Source organism: Lutra lutra, chromosome 11 (genome assembly GCF_902655055.1).
Source record: "Lutra lutra chromosome 11, mLutLut1.2, whole genome shotgun sequence".
NCBI classification, from domain to species: domain Eukaryota; kingdom Metazoa; phylum Chordata; class Mammalia; order Carnivora; family Mustelidae; genus Lutra; species Lutra lutra.
The window spans coordinates 62,648,922-62,666,685 of record NC_062288.1 but is presented as its reverse complement, the minus strand read 5'-3'; the positions used below and the strand labels follow the sequence as shown (position 1 = coordinate 62,666,685).

General features: G+C 50.1%; 1 protein-coding gene across 6 annotated transcripts; it reads right to left on the bottom strand.

Moving 5' to 3' along the window:
• Positions 1-234: 234 nt before the first annotated feature.
• On the bottom strand, positions 235-16,875 carry GHRHR (growth hormone releasing hormone receptor). Of its 6 annotated transcripts, none has more exons than XM_047695209.1 (14): positions 16,699-16,850; positions 9,771-9,873; positions 9,544-9,651; positions 8,902-8,999; positions 7,773-7,870; positions 6,947-7,079; positions 5,454-5,607; positions 5,134-5,194; positions 4,629-4,698; positions 3,863-3,954; positions 3,171-3,300; positions 2,529-2,570; positions 524-727; positions 235-283 (listed from the first exon to the last, which is right to left on the bottom strand). In XM_047695209.1, exons 1-13 carry the CDS (start codon positions 16,756-16,758, stop codon positions 602-604), a joined length of 1,275 nt encoding a protein of 424 aa, XP_047551165.1. In that variant the 5' UTR covers positions 16,759-16,850; the 3' UTR covers positions 235-283; positions 524-601. The 6 variants fall into 6 exon arrangements, with proteins under 6 accessions (XP_047551165.1, XP_047551166.1, XP_047551170.1 ...); XM_047695210.1 differs by lacking the exon at positions 16,699-16,850 and adding an exon at positions 16,600-16,693; XM_047695214.1 differs by lacking the exon at positions 16,699-16,850 and adding an exon at positions 12,066-13,208.
• Between the last annotated feature and the right edge of the window lie 889 nt (positions 16,876-17,764).

The window sequence follows — 17,764 nt, the reverse complement described above, 5'->3', positions numbered from 1 at the left end:
GCGCTTCCACACCAGAGATCCAAATCAAGGCTGCAGGTCCCGCCCCTGTGGTGGTGCAGGTGTCCACTCAAACTCTGTATCTATTCGTTTACAAGTTTATTGGCTCCTCTGGCCTTGGGCTATGGCCCAGACTCCAGGAGGAGGAACAGGAGAATTGAGGCAGAGCAACCAGGGACGTCAGAGGTAGACACACAGGGGCTGAGGGTCAGGTGCAGGACAGGTGCAGGTGCAAGACAGCAGCTGGGGTGGAGGCATGGCCTAAGGGTTCTCAGGGTGCCCATCCCTCTTTTTTTTTTTTTTTAATTTATTTTCAACATAACAGTATTCATTGTTTTTGTACCACACCCTGTGCTCCATGCAATCCATGCCCTTTCAAATACCCACCACCTGGTTCCCCCAACCTCCCACCCCCCCACTCTTCAAACCCTTCAGATTGTTTTTCAGAGTCCATAGTCTCTCATTGTTCACCTCCCCTTCCAATTTTCCCCAACTCCCTTCTCCTAACTCCCCATGGTGCCTATCCCTCTTGCTCCTGCAGAGGGCGGTGGGCCCATTGTAGCTGCCCAAGTCCAGGTGTACGCTCCAGTCGCATGTGGCTAACCTAGCAGACAGATGTCAACGCCTTCACCCCAGAGCAAGAAGGCATTGTCCACTTGGTGTGGGTCCTCCGGGCTGGTAGAAGCTCAAGGTCATGGCCGTGCCACCTCCGTGAGATCTCGGTCTTTACCTCCAGGGGCAAGGGAGAGGATGTTAGGAAGGTCCCACTGCTACTTCTGTACTCCACCCCAGGGGGACTGAGGGTCTAGGGAGAGAACACGCAGAAGAAACAGAGACACGGACTCCTGGGAGAGGAGAAGCCATGATTGACCAGAGCCATCGCTAAGTTATATCTCTGAAAGATATGACTTCCTCCTTCCTGTGAGCATTCCTGGCCAATCCCTTTAGCTCTTTACTCTAGTTTTTAGCACTACCTTTGTATGAGTCCAGTTAAAGACATTTTCTAGGGGTGTTTTCTTCTGTTTCTGGCCAACTAGCCCTACTTTCCTCCCTGAGTGGCCTCCCACCCCCTGCTCTGGGATTCAGTCCTGCCCTGCCCACTTAACTAAATGATGGCCACTGGGAACCTGTCCAGAGGATATGACCTAAAGGGAGAAAAGATGGAACCCTGTCTAAGGAGCTGAGGTAAGGGGACTGGGATTCCTGAAAGAAAAACAACTAGGTTGGGAGGGAGGACAGGGGGGCAGGGAAATCTGAACTGAGACATCTCCAAGGTGCTATTGGGGTCAAAGGGAGCAGAGAGGCTGTGACCCCCCCTCCCACCCACCCACTGACAGAGCTAAACTTGGGCTGTAGTGAAAGATAAAAGGGAGACAGATTTCTGTTCAAGGTAAAGGTGAGCTTCCCCTCATAGATGCTTAACAACAGAAGAGCTATTTATAAGTAGTAAGCTCCCCATCACCAGAGGTATGTAACTATCTGGTCTCCAACAGGATTTCCCAGGACAGATTCTTTCACAGCTCTCCATGGAAGCCTCTTTCCCAGGTCCCTTCAGCCCAGCCAGGGCTGTTCCCCACTCTTGTCACTGCCCACAGCACTCAAGAGCCACTACAAACAGATACCATAGTCCTGTGTCTGCACCCAGACACCAGATAAGGCTGTGTGAGACTCAGGGAGGCTGCAGTGGGAGTAAAGAGTCAGCAGGGTGGGAGCCAGTCAGGGACAGAGGTGGCAGGAGAGGGGCAAGTTCCATTCCACAGCTGGCAGAGGGCAAGTGCATCTCCAGCGGATCAGAGCCCATGGCAAATCCATGCTGCCCGAGGGAACCCGTCACTCTGCCATGCACACAGCCGCAGGGCCTGGAGTTAGGGCACTGAGATAAATTCTCCTGCCTTTCCCACAGAGCTAGTCTGTCCTAAGGGACAAATGCAAGGTGCCTCTTGGGTGGGATGTTTTCCTTTTCCACTCTCTGCCATCTTTCATGTCTCTACAAGCATATCAGCACCATCGATTTGGTCATGAGTGTGTCCTCCTCTGGTTGGTCTCTTCTCTTCATCAGTCCCTCTCTTCCCAGTGCTTTCTCTCAGGATCCCTGGCTCTGTTCTTCATCATCCTCCCTGTTGCTGCACCTGACTCTATTTTCCTAGTTCCCTTTATGTCTGCCTCTGACTTTTAGTTCTGTTGTCTCTGTTTTCTCTGTCTCTCCTAGAGCTGGCTCGTTCCCTCCTCCACTCTCCCTTTTGTTCGGTTTTAGGAACACAGAATTGGGGGATCCTTTTAGACCATCCCTGGTCCTGAATGGATAGTATATTTGGTCCAACCCTGAGGAGGGATGGATAAAGGACATTAACATGAAGTAATCGGGTTCAGCTTGATCTAGAAACTCAGGACAAACTAAGCTTCCCAAACCATCACAAGAGTCAAGGTTTGGTTTGAGCTGGGATTCGCAGGGTCTGGGAAGAAGATGAGTGGCCTTAGTTCTGGCAGGAGAGGAGACTCAAGGACTAAGAATAGCCAGCAGAGTTATATACCTCTTGGTTGAGAAAGCAATACAGGACGGCAACGATGAAGCCCTGCAGGGCCAAAGAGAAAGGACCACATCAGAATATGATGGCCTGGCCACAAGATGTCCACAATCCTTCTACTATATTTTCCTCCACCCACCCCCAGAATGTGGCCTGGGCCAGTTCTTTGGGGAAAGGGAAGGAGGTGCATTCATCTTACTACATGCCAGGCACGTTGTCTTGTGTAGTCGTTGTGGAAAGGCTGCTAAGGCTATTTCTCTGATTTTCCTATTAAGCACAGATCCTGGCACATAATAGGTGCTCAGGAAATGTTGGATAGACAGATAAGTGGATGAGAGATGCATGGGTGGATGATGAATGGATAGATGAATGAATAAGTGAGTGATAGATGCATGGGTAAAGAGGTAGGTGGCTGGCTGGCTGGCTGGCTGGCTGGATAGATGGATGGAGGATGGGTCGATGGATGGCCAAATGGATGAGTAGATGGGCTCAGGGGAAGTTGAATGAATAGAGAGATAGATGGATGAAAGAAAGAATAACCAAGCCTGGTAACCCTTAGCTTACCATGAACTCTGCCATACCAGTGGGCAGCACTGCCTCCCTCCTGCCCAAGGACTTGGTGGAAAGAGTCCCTATGGGGGTCCTCACCTGGAAGGAGCCCAGTCCCAACTCCAGGGGGAGGCGGATGCTCAGGCCCACACTGTCAGGCAGAAAGTTGAAGATGACATAGTGAACTCCCAACAGCGGGATAAGGAGAAGCGTGGATTTAGAGAGACGCCTGTAGGAGAAGACAAGCCCCAGGCACCCAAGGCTGGGATTAGAAACTCCCACATGCCTCCTGCTCACTCCCACTTCCCTTCAGTTCTCCATATAGACTCTCTGCATCAGGTACCCTGGAGAACACCAGCCTCCCCAAACAGTGTGGCGCAATGCAGGGCTTCCTTACTTTGGGGCCATGAATCTTGCTGTTCTTGCTGCCAGATGCTCCATTTATTCAACATCTACACATAAAAGTCTAATTCAAAGACCACCTCCTCCAGAAAGTCTTCCCTAATCATACCTCATTCCCATCCCTCCATCTAGAAAAGTTTTCCTCCTGCGGGATCCCACAGAAATGGACCTGACCGCTCATCAGTCCATTTGGCCTGGTAACTGGATACTTGGAGCCTGATCGTCCCCACACTGTGATCTCCTAGAGGGCAGGGACCAGATCTGTTCTCTCTCTGGAAGCCTAGGTAGGACCACAGTCCTGGAGAGTGAATGAAATGGAACTACACTGATTCCCACTCCAGTGATGGCCCCAGGATCCCCAAAGGCACACATGTGTACACACACATTACCAGTACTGAGACTCGGCACGGAGGCTGCCCTGAGCCGGCTCCAGCTTCCTCAGCAGGACACGGATAATATTGAGAAAAAGCCCAAAATTCACCTGGAAATAGAAGTGCAGGAAGGTGAAAGGCAAGAGTCAGGGGGTGGCCCCGGTGGCCTGGGATGGGACCTCTTTGAGGATTAGAAATCCTAAATCCTTGAGACACAGGGATGTGCAGGTGGAGGGATGTACAGGTTGTTAATCTAGAACTTGCATCCTAGGTCCCCCTCCCTCTCCAGCCCGGGAATAAAGGGCTGGGGGGAGGGTCAGAACTTATCATCCTGCCTCCATCACCTCCCAGGGTCTACTCTGACAAAGTAGGTGTCCGCCCTTTTGATAATATTGGGGGCAATGCACACATTCCCTGAGGCCATGCAAACCGGCCCAAGTGACCTGGTTTGCAGCATGGGGGCAGGCAGTTGGCTCAGCTACCACCCTCCTTCCGCTCCCCACACCAGCCTCGCTGCAGTGGGACGCGACCTACAGTCAGGCACTGAATTCATCACGACTCGGAGTGAGAAGGAGCCTGAGTGCTGTGGAGACCACCCCCACCCGCCCCGGCGCCCAGTTTCACCAACACTGAGGTCCAGAGAGGGCCGCGCAGACAAGCCTGCAGAGCGGGGCTAAAGAGCCCAGGTATCCTGCCTCCCAGCATGGAGTCATGTTTCCTGTCTGACAGCCACCTCTACCTACCCAGGGAGCAGAAAGCAGAGGGCATGGCCCGAGGGACTGACCCCAACAGAGAGGACGATCGGCCCTTTGATGATCCACCAGTAAGGAGAGCTGTCATCCAGGTCCCAGCACCTAGGGAGAAGACAAGCCAGAACTGATGGGGGGCACCAAAAATGTCTGCCCAGTCTTATATCCTCTCCCAGCCAGTTGGGACCCCTTCCACAGGGACATGGCAATCCATGTTGGGCTAACCCTCTCTCTCTCCACCTAGCTGCTTCTTGCTGGCCCCAGAACCTCCCCTTGTTCTAGGAGGCCCTATTTAGTGTGTTCCCAAACCCCACCTCTCCCTGAGCCCAGCACCCCGAGCATCTAAGGCCCCCTCCCACCCCGGGTCCTGCCCCTTCCATGCTACCCACAATGACCTTCCCATCTTGCACCCAAGCCTGGGTGTTCCCTGAAGGCAGGGCCAGAGTCTCCTCCTCTTCTCCCCAGCTTGGAGGACCACCACACTGCCTGTTGGTCCAGCCCATACCTGGCACCGTGGGGTGTGATTCCCCCCAGACTCACGCCACATCCTCGAAGACCACTTTGCAACACACCCACATGGCAGTGAAGAGCAGGGGAAGCCCTGAGGGGGTACAGAGGAGACCAGTAAGGGGTCTGTGTCCTTGGCTCAGAGACTTACGCCTACCTGCTGCCACCACTGCAGGCTACATGGGGCACTGGGAAGATGGGACCAGGAAGCCGTAGAACTACCAGGGGCTGTTCCTTCCCCGCTCTGGGTCTTGCATCACCAACAGCGAGCAGAAGGGACCTTTGGTTGAGCTCCCTGTGCATCCCCAGCCCTCCCCTAGCCCTACGGTGCCCCACCCAGCCTCAGCACTCACCCCAGCCGGCAAGAACCAGCCACCAGAAGGCTCTCCTTGTGCTGGGCGACTTGGAGGCCAAGAGGCAGGTCAGGTATGCAGCTTCTACCAAGAGCCAGCTGAAGTTGGTCATGGTGGCAAAATGGGAGGTGGCCACGGAAACCTTACATAGAACCTGTGGGCCGGAGTGTAGCTTTTTTGGAGCTGGACACCCACTGGAGCCCCTACTCCACTCAGGCCCCTCCCCCTCAGGCTGCCCCAGAGGGGCCGTGGTAGTGTAATGTGGTGGTTAACCGCACAGACTTGTGATCTGAGTTCACACCTAGCCTGCATTAGCTGGGTAACCTCCCCAGACCTTGCCTTCTCGTCTGTCAAAGGAAATACTCCCAATTTCTATCAAATGCCTCATCATGAGGACGAGATGGAAACGCTGCGTAGGGATTGTTACTATTTGCTCTTTTGGTCAGTCCTTCCTGACCCCACGTCCAGCCCCAGAGCTGTGGGTATGGAGCTTCATTCATTCCTGCAAACGTATGGGCCCTCACACTGCCTTCACTCGTTCAGCACGTGACTCACTCATCTGTCAGGGGTGAGGAGCACCACCCCTAAGCTCAGGCAGCCTGAGCTTGGACCCAGGCCCACGCACATATAAATGGAACTAAAATGAAAACATACCCAGGAAATAAAAGGTGGTAATATATGCAATAAAGCATTTAGAGCAGTGTCACCTGGAAGTGCTCAGTTCATATCATTATTACTAGTTTTTCTTTCATTCATTCATTAAGGTCATTGTGGGTTTGTCCCTCTGCGTATCTATCCATTTCCTGCACAGTTAGTGTGACTGTGGGGTGTGGGGCCTCCATGCTATCCCCAATGGCCTTGGATTTTCATTCTCCTGTTTCTCCCACATTCCTGTCCTGCTGTGACCTCTCTGGTTCTTGGACATGCTTCATGTGTTCCCGTCTGAGAGAGTCTATACACCCCGGCCCCTCCGTTAAATGTGTCTTCCCTCCCCTTTACCCCTTCCAGCTCCAGAACCACCTCCTCCCTGAAGCCCAGTTCTCAACACCCCCTGCCCCACTCGGTGGTCCCGTAATCAGGTGCATTCTGCCCACCCCACCGCCAGGCCCCTTGGATGCTTCTTGAGGGAGGGACCCAGCTTGGCCTCACCCCGCACATACCCACACCCAGCCACGGACAGGCTGGCACGTGCAGGCAGGTAGGAAATGCAGAGACTGCTGGGGTGAATACGGGCCAGGTCAGAGTATGGAATAAGGAATGGGAAGGGGAACACAGAACTCGGGGAATGACATGAATCGGCCCCGTGGTCCAAGAAATGGCATGGGGATTTAGGACCTGAATCTGTAGAGGGGTGGGTGTTTCCTGCTCTGTTATTGGCAATTGTAGAGCCCCAGCGTCAGCCCACAGGACTGGGCGGGCTGGCGGGGTGGGGCACATCTCTATTTCTCACACAGCCTTCCTTCCCGCCCACCCTGGAGCCTTCCAGTTGTTACAGTGGAGAAGCTGCAGTGGTCCGTGTTCTCGCCGTGGAAGAGGGTGGTGTCCTTCAGGAACACAGCGCCTGCCTTGAGGATAAAGGTGACAAACAGCTGGGTGTGGATGTAGTTCCGAGGACAGTGGAGCCTCCTGGAGGAGTGGGGAGGGAGGAGGGTGAGCGTGGTGGGAAGCAAACTTGACTGACTTGAGCCACACTGCGCTGCACTTGGAGCGACCGTGCGGGACAGCTGACCAACCACTGCCCTGGGCTCAACACAGGTGAGAGGACAGAGAGGACCAGTCCCTCCCTTCAGGGGCTCAGAGTCGGGGGACAGAGGCAGAAAGAGCAGGATACCACCCAGGGGAGCCCCTAGGTGCTCAGAGAGATGAGGCACAGCCCCATGAGACAGACAACAGCACAAGCCATGTTTTGGGGCTCAGACTCTGAAGTTGGAAGGCCTCCAGAGGGGCAAGGATCAAAGGGTTGGAATAGTCAAGAAGGGTTTCAGCGGGGGGAGGCAAAAAGAATTCTTGAAGCAGTTGGGATTTGGGTTTCGGATTTTAACAGATATAAATATATCAAGAACAAAACAACTGGGCATTCCAAGCAAATAGAGTAAGTTCCACGTGAGCAACGGTGTAGAGATGGCAGTGAGTCCTGGAGGGGCTTTCCAAGGGGTGGAAAGGGGACATGCAGGGGGAAGGAAAGGAAAAGCCAGGAATGGCCATGGGGTCTAGATCTGGGAACCTCCTGGATTTCCAGGCAAGGAAGGAATCAGGCTTAGTGCTGCGGGCAATAGGGAGGGAGGGAAGGTTCTCGAGCAGGCAAAGAGGACGGCAAACCTGAGAGCAACCAGGATGGCAATGGCCACAAAGAGGGCCACGACGGAGATGCTATGGCCCAGGGTATAGATGATCTTCACCGTGGAGAAGTAGGATTTCTGGCAAGGTAGAAACAGAGGAAGTCTCAGCAGCTGCACTTTCGGGGAAGGGGAGGCTTGATGACCAAGCAGGTGAAGGCTCTCAGTTCTACCCCAGAGCACCCCATCTGGGGGAAGGGGCACCCATGGGAACTGGAGCAAGCTCCCTCACAAACAGAAGTGTTTGTTTACAGCCTGTCTTGCATCTGACTTGCTGGTGGGCAGACGGGGGATGAAGGGGAGGGGCCCGGGAGTGAGACAGTTGACTCTCACCATTACTGGGGCTGGACAGGCAGCAAAGAAACTGCTTCATTCATTCATTCATAGGTATGTTCTTCATTCACTGAGGAATGAGAAAAGCTCAAGAGGAACTGGGGCTCCTTTACTGAATCCTACTTGCTTACTGTCTTGGGCACACGACATGCCCAAGTAAGGGGGCAGCCAGCGACAGGCACAGGGAAAAGTGGAAAAGATGGAGATGGATGGGGTAGCCCGAGGGAGGGGATCAGGATCCCTGAGGGTGTAGGCAATCACCACCTGTGTCTGTCTTCTCATCTGAAAAATGGTCAGACTCAGGCCTTGCCTTGCAGGGCTGAGGGGAAAGAGGTATGGGACTGTGGGTACCAAAGCACCTTGGAGAGGCCCTGCTCAATTTGGAAGTGTGGGGAATGTACACCACTCCATGGACTGAGGACTGGAGAAGGGAAGGAGCATGTCCAGGACCACTAAGAGCCTCTGTTTCCCTGGAACCGCTCAAAGCTCCTGCCCTGGGGGCCTGAGCACAGAGAGGGCACGCCAAGGAGATGGCAGCCAGCACACCTCCCACACTGCCCTCTGCCTCCCCTCTTTCCCAGCACCGTGGCTCATGAAGCACCCCTAAGCAATTAGCAAAAGACCATGGCCCTCTCTCTTCTAGATACTGCCATCTTCTGGAAACTTCTGCAATTAATATTCCAACCTGCTAGCTACAGTGGGAATGGTAACCTCTCCATTGTGCGGCCCACCATCCCTATAAATGTTCATGATGACTCTTCCTCCAAGAAGCCTCTTACCTCCTCCATCAGCAGCTCTAGGGGCACAGGGCAGGCCACAGGGTAAGGTGGGAAGGGCTCGGACCAACCCATGATAGTGCAATCCCTCTTCACGACCCCTGGAAGGCATGCAGAGGTGGGAACAGAGAACAGGTTATCGCTCCTTCTCTCTCTCCAGCATGGGTTGGGGAGTCATGGACCATCCAGAGTCTGCAGACAGCTCCTCCCAGTGGCAGAGAGCGGGTGGCCTTCTCTCCAGGGGCCTGGGTTCCAGGAGCAAGCCTTCCTCACTCCCCCCACTCGGCCGCTGGTAGCATGGGAACAGTCAGACAGGCCCTCCTCCCCTCCACCCCATAGGTAGCCCTCCTGCTAACACCCACAGAATATTCCCTTGGGGTCAGACCCTGGGTCCTGGACTTCCATGCTCTCATCACTAATCCTCACCCCCTCTGAGGTTAAAGTTCTTGTTTTCCCCAGGTCATAGGTCAGGAAGCTGAGTGTTTGGAGGTTGAGTGACTAGCCCAAGGACACATGGGAAGATGGGAAGTTGGTGTTCAAATCCAGATCTACTGCCCCCAAAGCCAGGGAGGCACCTGCATATTCTGGCATCACCAGATGAAACCACCTCTCCTCCCCACTCACCTCCACACCCGGAACCCTCACCTAGCTCTGAGCTGAAGTGAGAGAAGAAATCAGGGCAAGAGAGAGTCACCCACTCGCCAGAGCCCCCCGTCGGCCAGCACAGCAGCCCATCCCACATCCTGGGGCAGCCTGCAGAGAGAGATGGAAGCACAGCAGACTCAGGGTCCAGGCCCTTCCAGCATTGGGAGGGATGAGGCTGGAGAAGATAAAGGAATCTAGAAGTCACTCCCTCCCTCCCAGCACCATACCCAGCGTGGTGTTGGGCATCCATTCTGCTGCTTGCAGACATGACCTCTCATCCTCTCTCAATTGGGTGATGAAGTCGCACTCTGGGTGCACATGGCCGGATATCTGCAGGAAGGAGGTAAGGGGATTGGCCAAGCTGATCAGCAGCTCCTTCTGGGTTCTCTGGTCCCAAAGACCTTAGAAGAGAGACAAAGCCTGATGCCTTTCTGCACCCCTGCTCCTAAGCACAGGGCCTGGCTCACAGTACTGGCAAGGGTACTTGGTGGAGGAGGGAAAGGAGGAAGGAAGGAAGCAAGGAAGGATGGAAGGAAGGGAGGGAGGGACGTGGGGAGGGAGAAAGGAAAGAAAGATGGACATTTGGACAGATGGTTCCCAATTTCATCTCTTGGGAGTAAGTTCTGAGACACGTTGAACTCGAGTCTTCTGAAGATCTCCTGGAGCTGGCTGAGCCCACGACTTGTCTGTGCCGGGCCTTTCCTCCGTCCCTGCTCTCCTAACCCCGTTCTGCACTCCTGCTCCCTGGATGCAATCCTGCACAAAGTACCTTGGTAGGTGGAACAATGCTCCTCATACACACAGCAATGTCTACGTCCTAATCCCTAAAAACTGAATATGCTCTCTGGCAGGGCCAAAGGGATTTTGCAGCTGGGATTAAGGTAACGATCTTTTGATGGGGAGTTTATCCTAGATTATCTAGGTGGACAGGAGGTCCTTCTAAGAAGGAGGTAGGAATGTCAGAGCCAGATAAGGAGGCGTGAAGGAGTCAGAGGGAAGGTGGGGGGAGGTAGGGGTTGAGGGGGAAGTGAGAGAGAGCACACTTGGTTATGGTGGGGTGCACACAGATGTGAGGAAGGAGACTCCCTCACTGCAGAAGGGAAGGCAATAGAAGTTACCTGTATGGCAAAAAAAGGGGGGAGGGCAAAACAGGTGAAGGAGAGTGGGAGCTACAGGCTTCCAGGTATGGAATGAATAAGGCACAGGGAGGAAAGTTACAGCCCAGGGAATAAAGTCGATGGCGTTGTAATAGCATTGTAGGTGACAGATGGGAGCCACACTTGTGGAGAGCACAGCATGATGTATCAGCTTGTCAAATCACTATCTGGTACACCTGAAACTAATGTAACAAGGTGTGTCAACTCTGCTGAAATTACAAAAAAAAAAAAGAAAGAAAGAAAGAAAGAAAAGAAGAAGGAGGAGGAGGAGGCAGAGGAGGAGAAATTTGTCAAGCACCCTATGCCCAGCCCTTGACAAATCAGATCCCACTCAATGCACAATAGCCCCAGTGAGCTGATACGATCTCCTTTATACAAGAGACAAGTTGGGCTCAGGAAAGGTAGGGAACTTGCCCAGGCCACACAACTAGTTTCCCTGGGGCCGGGATTCTAGCCCCAAGGCTGTGCACCTAGGGGCAGGTGCTGTCGGGTGTTTGGCAGGCCTGGCAGCCATGGGCACACACACATGCACACACACAAGCCAGCGGAGGAAGGAGTCCTCAGTCTGCCTGCGTTGAGCTTCCCACCCAGTACCTTGTACGTCCTGTCCTGGTCCCTGTGTCCCTTGCGGTAACTCCTGGAAAACATGCTGGGAAATTGCAGCACATGCAGGGAGGGCCCCTGTCCCACACCCCACTCTCCCGCACGTCAATTTGCCAAAAGCTCCTCCAGCCCCCAGCATCAGGCATGGAGAGAGGAGCAGTTCCCCAAGTGCCAGCGGGGGAGCAGTTGTCCTCCACTCCCCGCGCAGGCCCACCTGGTCCCTGGCCATAGCTGGTCCCTGGCCATAGCCACTTAAGAGGCAGCAACCTGAGAAGAGTGTAGCTCCTGGGATGCGGGGGATGGGAAGGAGTCTGGAGATTTTGTGGAAGAATTAGGGACCTGTAGCTCAGAGAAGTCTTGGGGGACACGAGACAGAGAAGAGAGGCCCTACTGCCTCCCTGATTCAGAGTCTGTTTTGGGCGTACACAGTCTCTGTGGTCCCCCCCACCCGGGGGGGCCCAGACAGGCCCTGGAGGGAAGCAACAGGGAGGCTAAGTCAGCTCAGCCAGGTTTCCTAGCAGAGCTATCCAGAGCCAAGCAGCTGAGGTGGTGGGGGAGGAGGGGGATGAGAGGAATGAGGGGATGGGGCAGGATTTCTCTGAGCCATGGTCAGTAGTCTGCTTAGTAGGAAGAAACTGCTGTGCTGGGGAATAGGCAGTGGGGACCCCACCAGGCCCCAGCTGGACCCCCCCCATATAGCCCTGAGGCTCCCAGATCCCGAGCCCAGCGGGAGATGCAGGAGGATCTATGTTGGCTACTCACAATTGGCAATGGGCTCAGCAAACAGAGGATGCAGGCACCCCATGCCCTGCTGTCCATGGTGGGGCTCCGAGTTGGCTCCTTCAGTCAGCGTCCTCGTCCTCGTTGTGAGCTCCAACCCTCTTCCCTCCCCACAGTCCCCTGCTGTTGCCGCCACACCACTGCCCCTGGCTTCTGCCTACTCTGGTTGCTGTTTGCATAGGCAGAAGCCAGCAAAAGGGACAGAACCAGCTAAATATTCACAGGATTGCAGGACACAGTGCCCAACTCAGCCCCGGCCCTAAAGTGGGCCTCCATGCCCCCATCCCCTCCCACTGTGTCCCTAAGTCTTCCCATGTGCCTGTCCTGACAGCAAGGGCCCAGAGATGTGAGAGCCACAGGACATTTCTTGCCCTGGCTGGTGAACATCCTTTGCCATTTCCTTCTCTGAGCCCAGCTTTCTGCTGGCCCACAGTGGAGAGAGCCTCCCTCCACAAATGGAGACTCAGAGAAGAAGACCTGGGCCCACCATCAGGGAGCCCCCAGTTTGGTTGGTGACCCGAGTCTCATCTACAGGGCTGCAGGGTGGGCCCAGGGCCGTAGGGACGCAGCAGGGATGGGAGCCAGGTTGTCCGTGGGGGTTGCAGAGCAGGGATGACCTTAGAAAAAGAAACTAGATCACAAGCCCCTGCATGGGCTGGCCAAAAGTTGTCCTAGCAGCAGAGGCCCTACCAAAGCTGCTCTAATGATTTTAGAACATTCAATTCCTGGTCACTTTTATTATAGTTTTGACTTTAAAATACGGAATCCCAGTTGGCCAAGCTGAAGACAAGGCTCTAAGTCCCACCCAGATCTCATGCAGCCTTTGGGGCTTTGGAAGCACATGGTATCTTCCAGGGCCCTGGATGCTGCTGTCCCTGGTTAGCCCTGACGTTTGTGCGTAGGTCTGTAGTCCCAGAGCCTGGCAGGCTGGATGTGGGTGACAACAAGCTTGTTTATAGCCCGCCCCAAATCATGAATGATGAAGGCTCCACACCCTGCTTCGTGGACAGTGAGGAGTCATTTTACATCAGCAGGGATTTATTTTTCCATTTGTATTAATCGCCGACAGCGTTGAAGAAAAATATTTTGAAGAGAAAACATGAACCACCCACCCCAAGCCCCAGACCCCCTTCCCTCTCCCAAAGGTTTTCCTGCGGGTCACCCATGAAAACAGTGCAAATGGGGCACACACACAGCTCAGCTCCTCTCCAGGGTGAAGCAGAGCTCCTGGAGGGGCAGGCCAAGGGAAGACTCACAGGTGGGAGAGCAGAGCACTGAGCAGGTGTGGTTTAAAGGGAAAGCTGGAACTTTCCATCCCCCAGCTATAAATGAGCCACAGTGCAGGGATACATACCACAATTAGCCCCTTGGTAATTAGCGTCAATGTCATTAGCATGAATGATGGTTAATAATGGATATTGACACTTAATAATAATCATCTAAAGTAATGGCTTTTCACATGGAGCGATTTCATCCCCCATGGACTATTTGGCGATGCCTAGAGACAGTTTTCAGTACCCCAGCCAGAGATAAGGGTGGCAAGGGCAGTGGCAAGGTGCTACGGGGGTATAACGGATTGAAACCAGAGAAGCCGTTGGACAGCCTACAGTGCGCAGGACAGCAGCCTCCGTGACCATATGAAGAATTATCCGATTTAAAAGGTCAGTGGAACTAAGGTTGAGAAACCCTGCTCCAAGGATTCTCCAGGCCCATGGTCTTCCCGAAGAGACCAGGGTCCCTGAACACCCCTCTCAACTACCTCTGTACCTACTCAAGTTCAAATTCTGCCTCCACCGCTGGCCAGCTGTGTGACCTTGGGAGTTAGGTAAATTTTTGAGCCTCAGTTTTCTGACTTGCCAGAGTAAGCAGACAAGAAAAGGCAGGCAAGTCAGAAAATAAGTAAAGTGTACGGCCTATAAATAGATGAGGGGGTGCTTAATATCACTAACACTCAAGAAAATGAAAATGGAAATAATAATGAGCTACCCTTTTCACTATCACATTGCCAAAAATTCTGATATCTAAAAATATGACACTTGGAAACTAATATGGGGAAATGGTACTTTTCTACTTTGCAGATGGGCGTGAACATTGGTACACCCACTTTGAAAAGTAATTTGATACGATCTTTTCAATGTATATACATGAACATACACAAACGTCAGAAGCTCCCTTTCTGAAAATTTGCCCCAGAGAAAAGTATTATGTAGTAAAAATCAGAAAACAACTCAAAAATCCAAGGATCATTTAATAACTAAATAAAATGTGATATGGTCATACAGTGGACTACTATAAAGCATACCATTAAACACTATGAAGATACTATTATAAAGGATGAACTAAATCTACTTGTGTTAACATGGAGAGATTTTTTTTTTTTTAATGTATTTGTGGAACCTTTGCTTCCTGCCAAGACAGAGTAGCAGAGACTGATGCTCCCTCTTCCTGACTGAATGACAGGAAATCCAAACAAAATATACAAAATTGTGGGTTTTAATAGGTGAAGAAAGAAAGCACACATGAGCATCTCAATTGTTGCAGAAAAAGCATGTGACAGATGCGAACACCCTTTCAAGACACAAACTCTCAACATGATAAGAGTAGAGGGTGTTTCCTGAACATGATGAGGGCCATTAATGAAAACCCACAGTGAACACCATGCTCAGGGATGAAAATGGAGAGCTTTTCCCCTGAGATGAAGAACAAGACAGTTGTCTGCTTTCACCACTTCTATTCAAGGTAGTACCAGAAGTTCTAGCCAGAATAATGAGGCAAGAAAAGAAATAAAAGGCACCCACATTGGAAAGGAAGAAATAAAATTATCTGTTCACAGATGATCTTATTGGCAGAAAACCCTAAAGAATAAACACACACATGCAAACTATTAAGGTTAATAAGCAAATGTAACAAAATCGCAGGATACAAAATTAGCATGCAAAAATCTATCTGCTGTTCTTTTTTTACACTAAAATTAAACCATCTGAAAAGAAAATTAAAAAAAACATTCTGCCCATTTACAATAGCATCAGAAAGAAATGCTCTGGAATAAATTTAACCAAGGAGGTAACTTTTACAAAACACACACACACACACACACACAACAACAGCCACAAAACAAAACCCCCAACTACAAAGCATTACTGAAAGAGATTAAAGATCTAAAGAAAGGAAAATATGTCTCGGTTAATGGAGTAGAAGACTTGATTTGTTAAGATGAAAATACTGCCCAAAGTAATGCACAGATTCAATGAAATCCTTATAAAAATCCCAATGGCATTTTTTTTTTTCAGAAATAGAAAAATCTACATTAAAATTCATATTGAGGGGCGCCTGGGTGGCTCAGTGGGTTAAAGCCTCTGCCTTCGGCTCAGGTCATGATCCCAGGGTCCTGGGATCGAGCCCCACATCGGGCTCTCTGCTCAGCGGGGAGCCTGCTTCCTCCTCTCTCTCTGCCTGCCTCTCTGCCTACTTGTGATCTCTGTCTATTAAATAAATAAATAAAATCTTTAAAAAAAAATAAAATAAAATAAAATTCATATTGAATTTCAGGGGATGCAGAAAAGTCAAAACAATATTTGGGGGGGCGGTATTAGAAACCTCACACTTCCTAATTTCAAAACTTACTGCAAAGTCATGGTAATCAAAACAATATGGTGCTGGCAAAAATATACACATGTAAACCAATGGAATAGAAGAGAGAGCCCAGGAATAACCCCTCCCATGTAGGGTCTATTGATTTTGGCAATGCTGCCAAGACCTTTCAATGGGGAAAGGACAATCTTTTCTACAAATGCTGCTGAGAAAACTAGATATCCACATGCAAAATGTGAAGTTGGATCCTTATTCATACCATATGCAAAAATTAACTCCAACAGATAGAGACCTAAATTCAAAAGCAAAGAGTATAAAACTCTTAGTGGAAGACAGAAGGGAAAATCTTCATTACCTTGGATTTCACAATGATTTCTTAAATATGACACTAAAATGACACAGGAAACAAAGGAAAAGTAGATAAATTGGATGTCACTAAAAGTATAAACTTTAGTGCAGCAAAGGACACCAGCAAAAGAACGAGAAAAAAAACCCCAGAATAGGAGAAAATATCTCCAAGTCATATATCTGATGAAGACTTAATATTCAAAAAATAGAAAAGCTCTTACAACTCAACAACAACAACAAAAATAAACAACCCAATTCGAAAATGGGCAAGGGACTTGAATAGATAGGTTTCGAAGATGACAGACCCATAAAAAGAAGCTCAGCCTCATTAATCATTTGGAAAATACAAATCAAAACCACAGTGACTTATAATTTCACACCCACCAGGATGACCATTATTTTAAATAACAGAAAACAATACCCATTGTTGAGGTAGAAATGCTAAATTGTCCATCTGCTGTAGGAGACAGTTTGGCAGTTTCTCAAAAGGTTAAACAATAAAAAAAAATGGGTAAACAATTTTACTCTTAGGCATATAGACAGACGAATTGAAAGCAGGAACTTCAACAATACGTACAGACCAAGGTTCATAGGGGCATTATTCACCATAGCCAAAAGAGGAAACAACCCAAGTGTCCATCGACAGATGAATGGATAAACATGTTAAGGCATGTACCTGCAATGGAATATGACTCAGCCACATGGAGGAATGAAGTTGTGACTTGTGTTCCAACATGGAAGATCCTTGAACATATTCTGCTAAGTGAAAGAAGCCAGACACAAGAAGACAAAGACTGCATAATGCCACTTGGATGAGAGATCTAGAGTAGTCAAATGCGTAGACACAGAAAGTAGAATCGAGGTTACCAGATCTGGGGGAAAGAAGAGTTGTTACTTAATGGGCACAGAGTTTCTGTTTGGGATGATGAAAAGTTCTGGAAATAAATAGGAATGCTGCTTGCACAACATTGTGAATAGCTAATACTTCAGGACTTAAGCCACTGAAATGTACACCATTTAGGCTACAACGGTGAGTTTTACGTTGTGTGTATTGTACCAAAATTTTTAAAATGAAAAAATTAATTGATTAGTTAAACAAAATCAATAGTAATATATTATGGGATCTGTGGCATATAGAGAAGTAAAAAGTAAGAAAACAAGAACGAAAATGAAAATAGAAGAAAACCAAAGTGTATGTTTATACAGTTTCTATGCTGTGTGAAACAGTGTAATATAGTTTGAAGGTAAACTGTAGTGAGTTGAAGATATGCATTGGAAATTCTTGAGCTCCTACATCAAACAATAAAACAAAGAGACAGTTCGTCAGCCAATACCAGAGACAAAAATAGATCATATAAAAACTGGTTAATCAAAAAAGAAAAGAAGAAAAGGAAAGGAAGAAAAATGAAACAAAGCGCAGATAGGACAAATAAAGAGAACATAGTAGAACCATAGAAGTAAATCTGACAATGTGAATAAATAAATTAAATGTAAAGGAACTGATCACCCCAATAAAAGAGATCATCAGATTGAAAGACAAATGAAGACTCAGCTACATTCTACCTATAAGAAATTCATTTTATTTTGTTTTATTTTTAAGTAGCTCCACACCCAGCATGAAACCCAATGTGAGGCCTGAACTCAAGATCCTGAGATCAAGAGTTGGATGGTCAACCAGCTGAGCCATCCAGGTGCCCCATGAAACCCATTTTAGAGCCACCTGGGTGGCTCAGTGAGTTAAG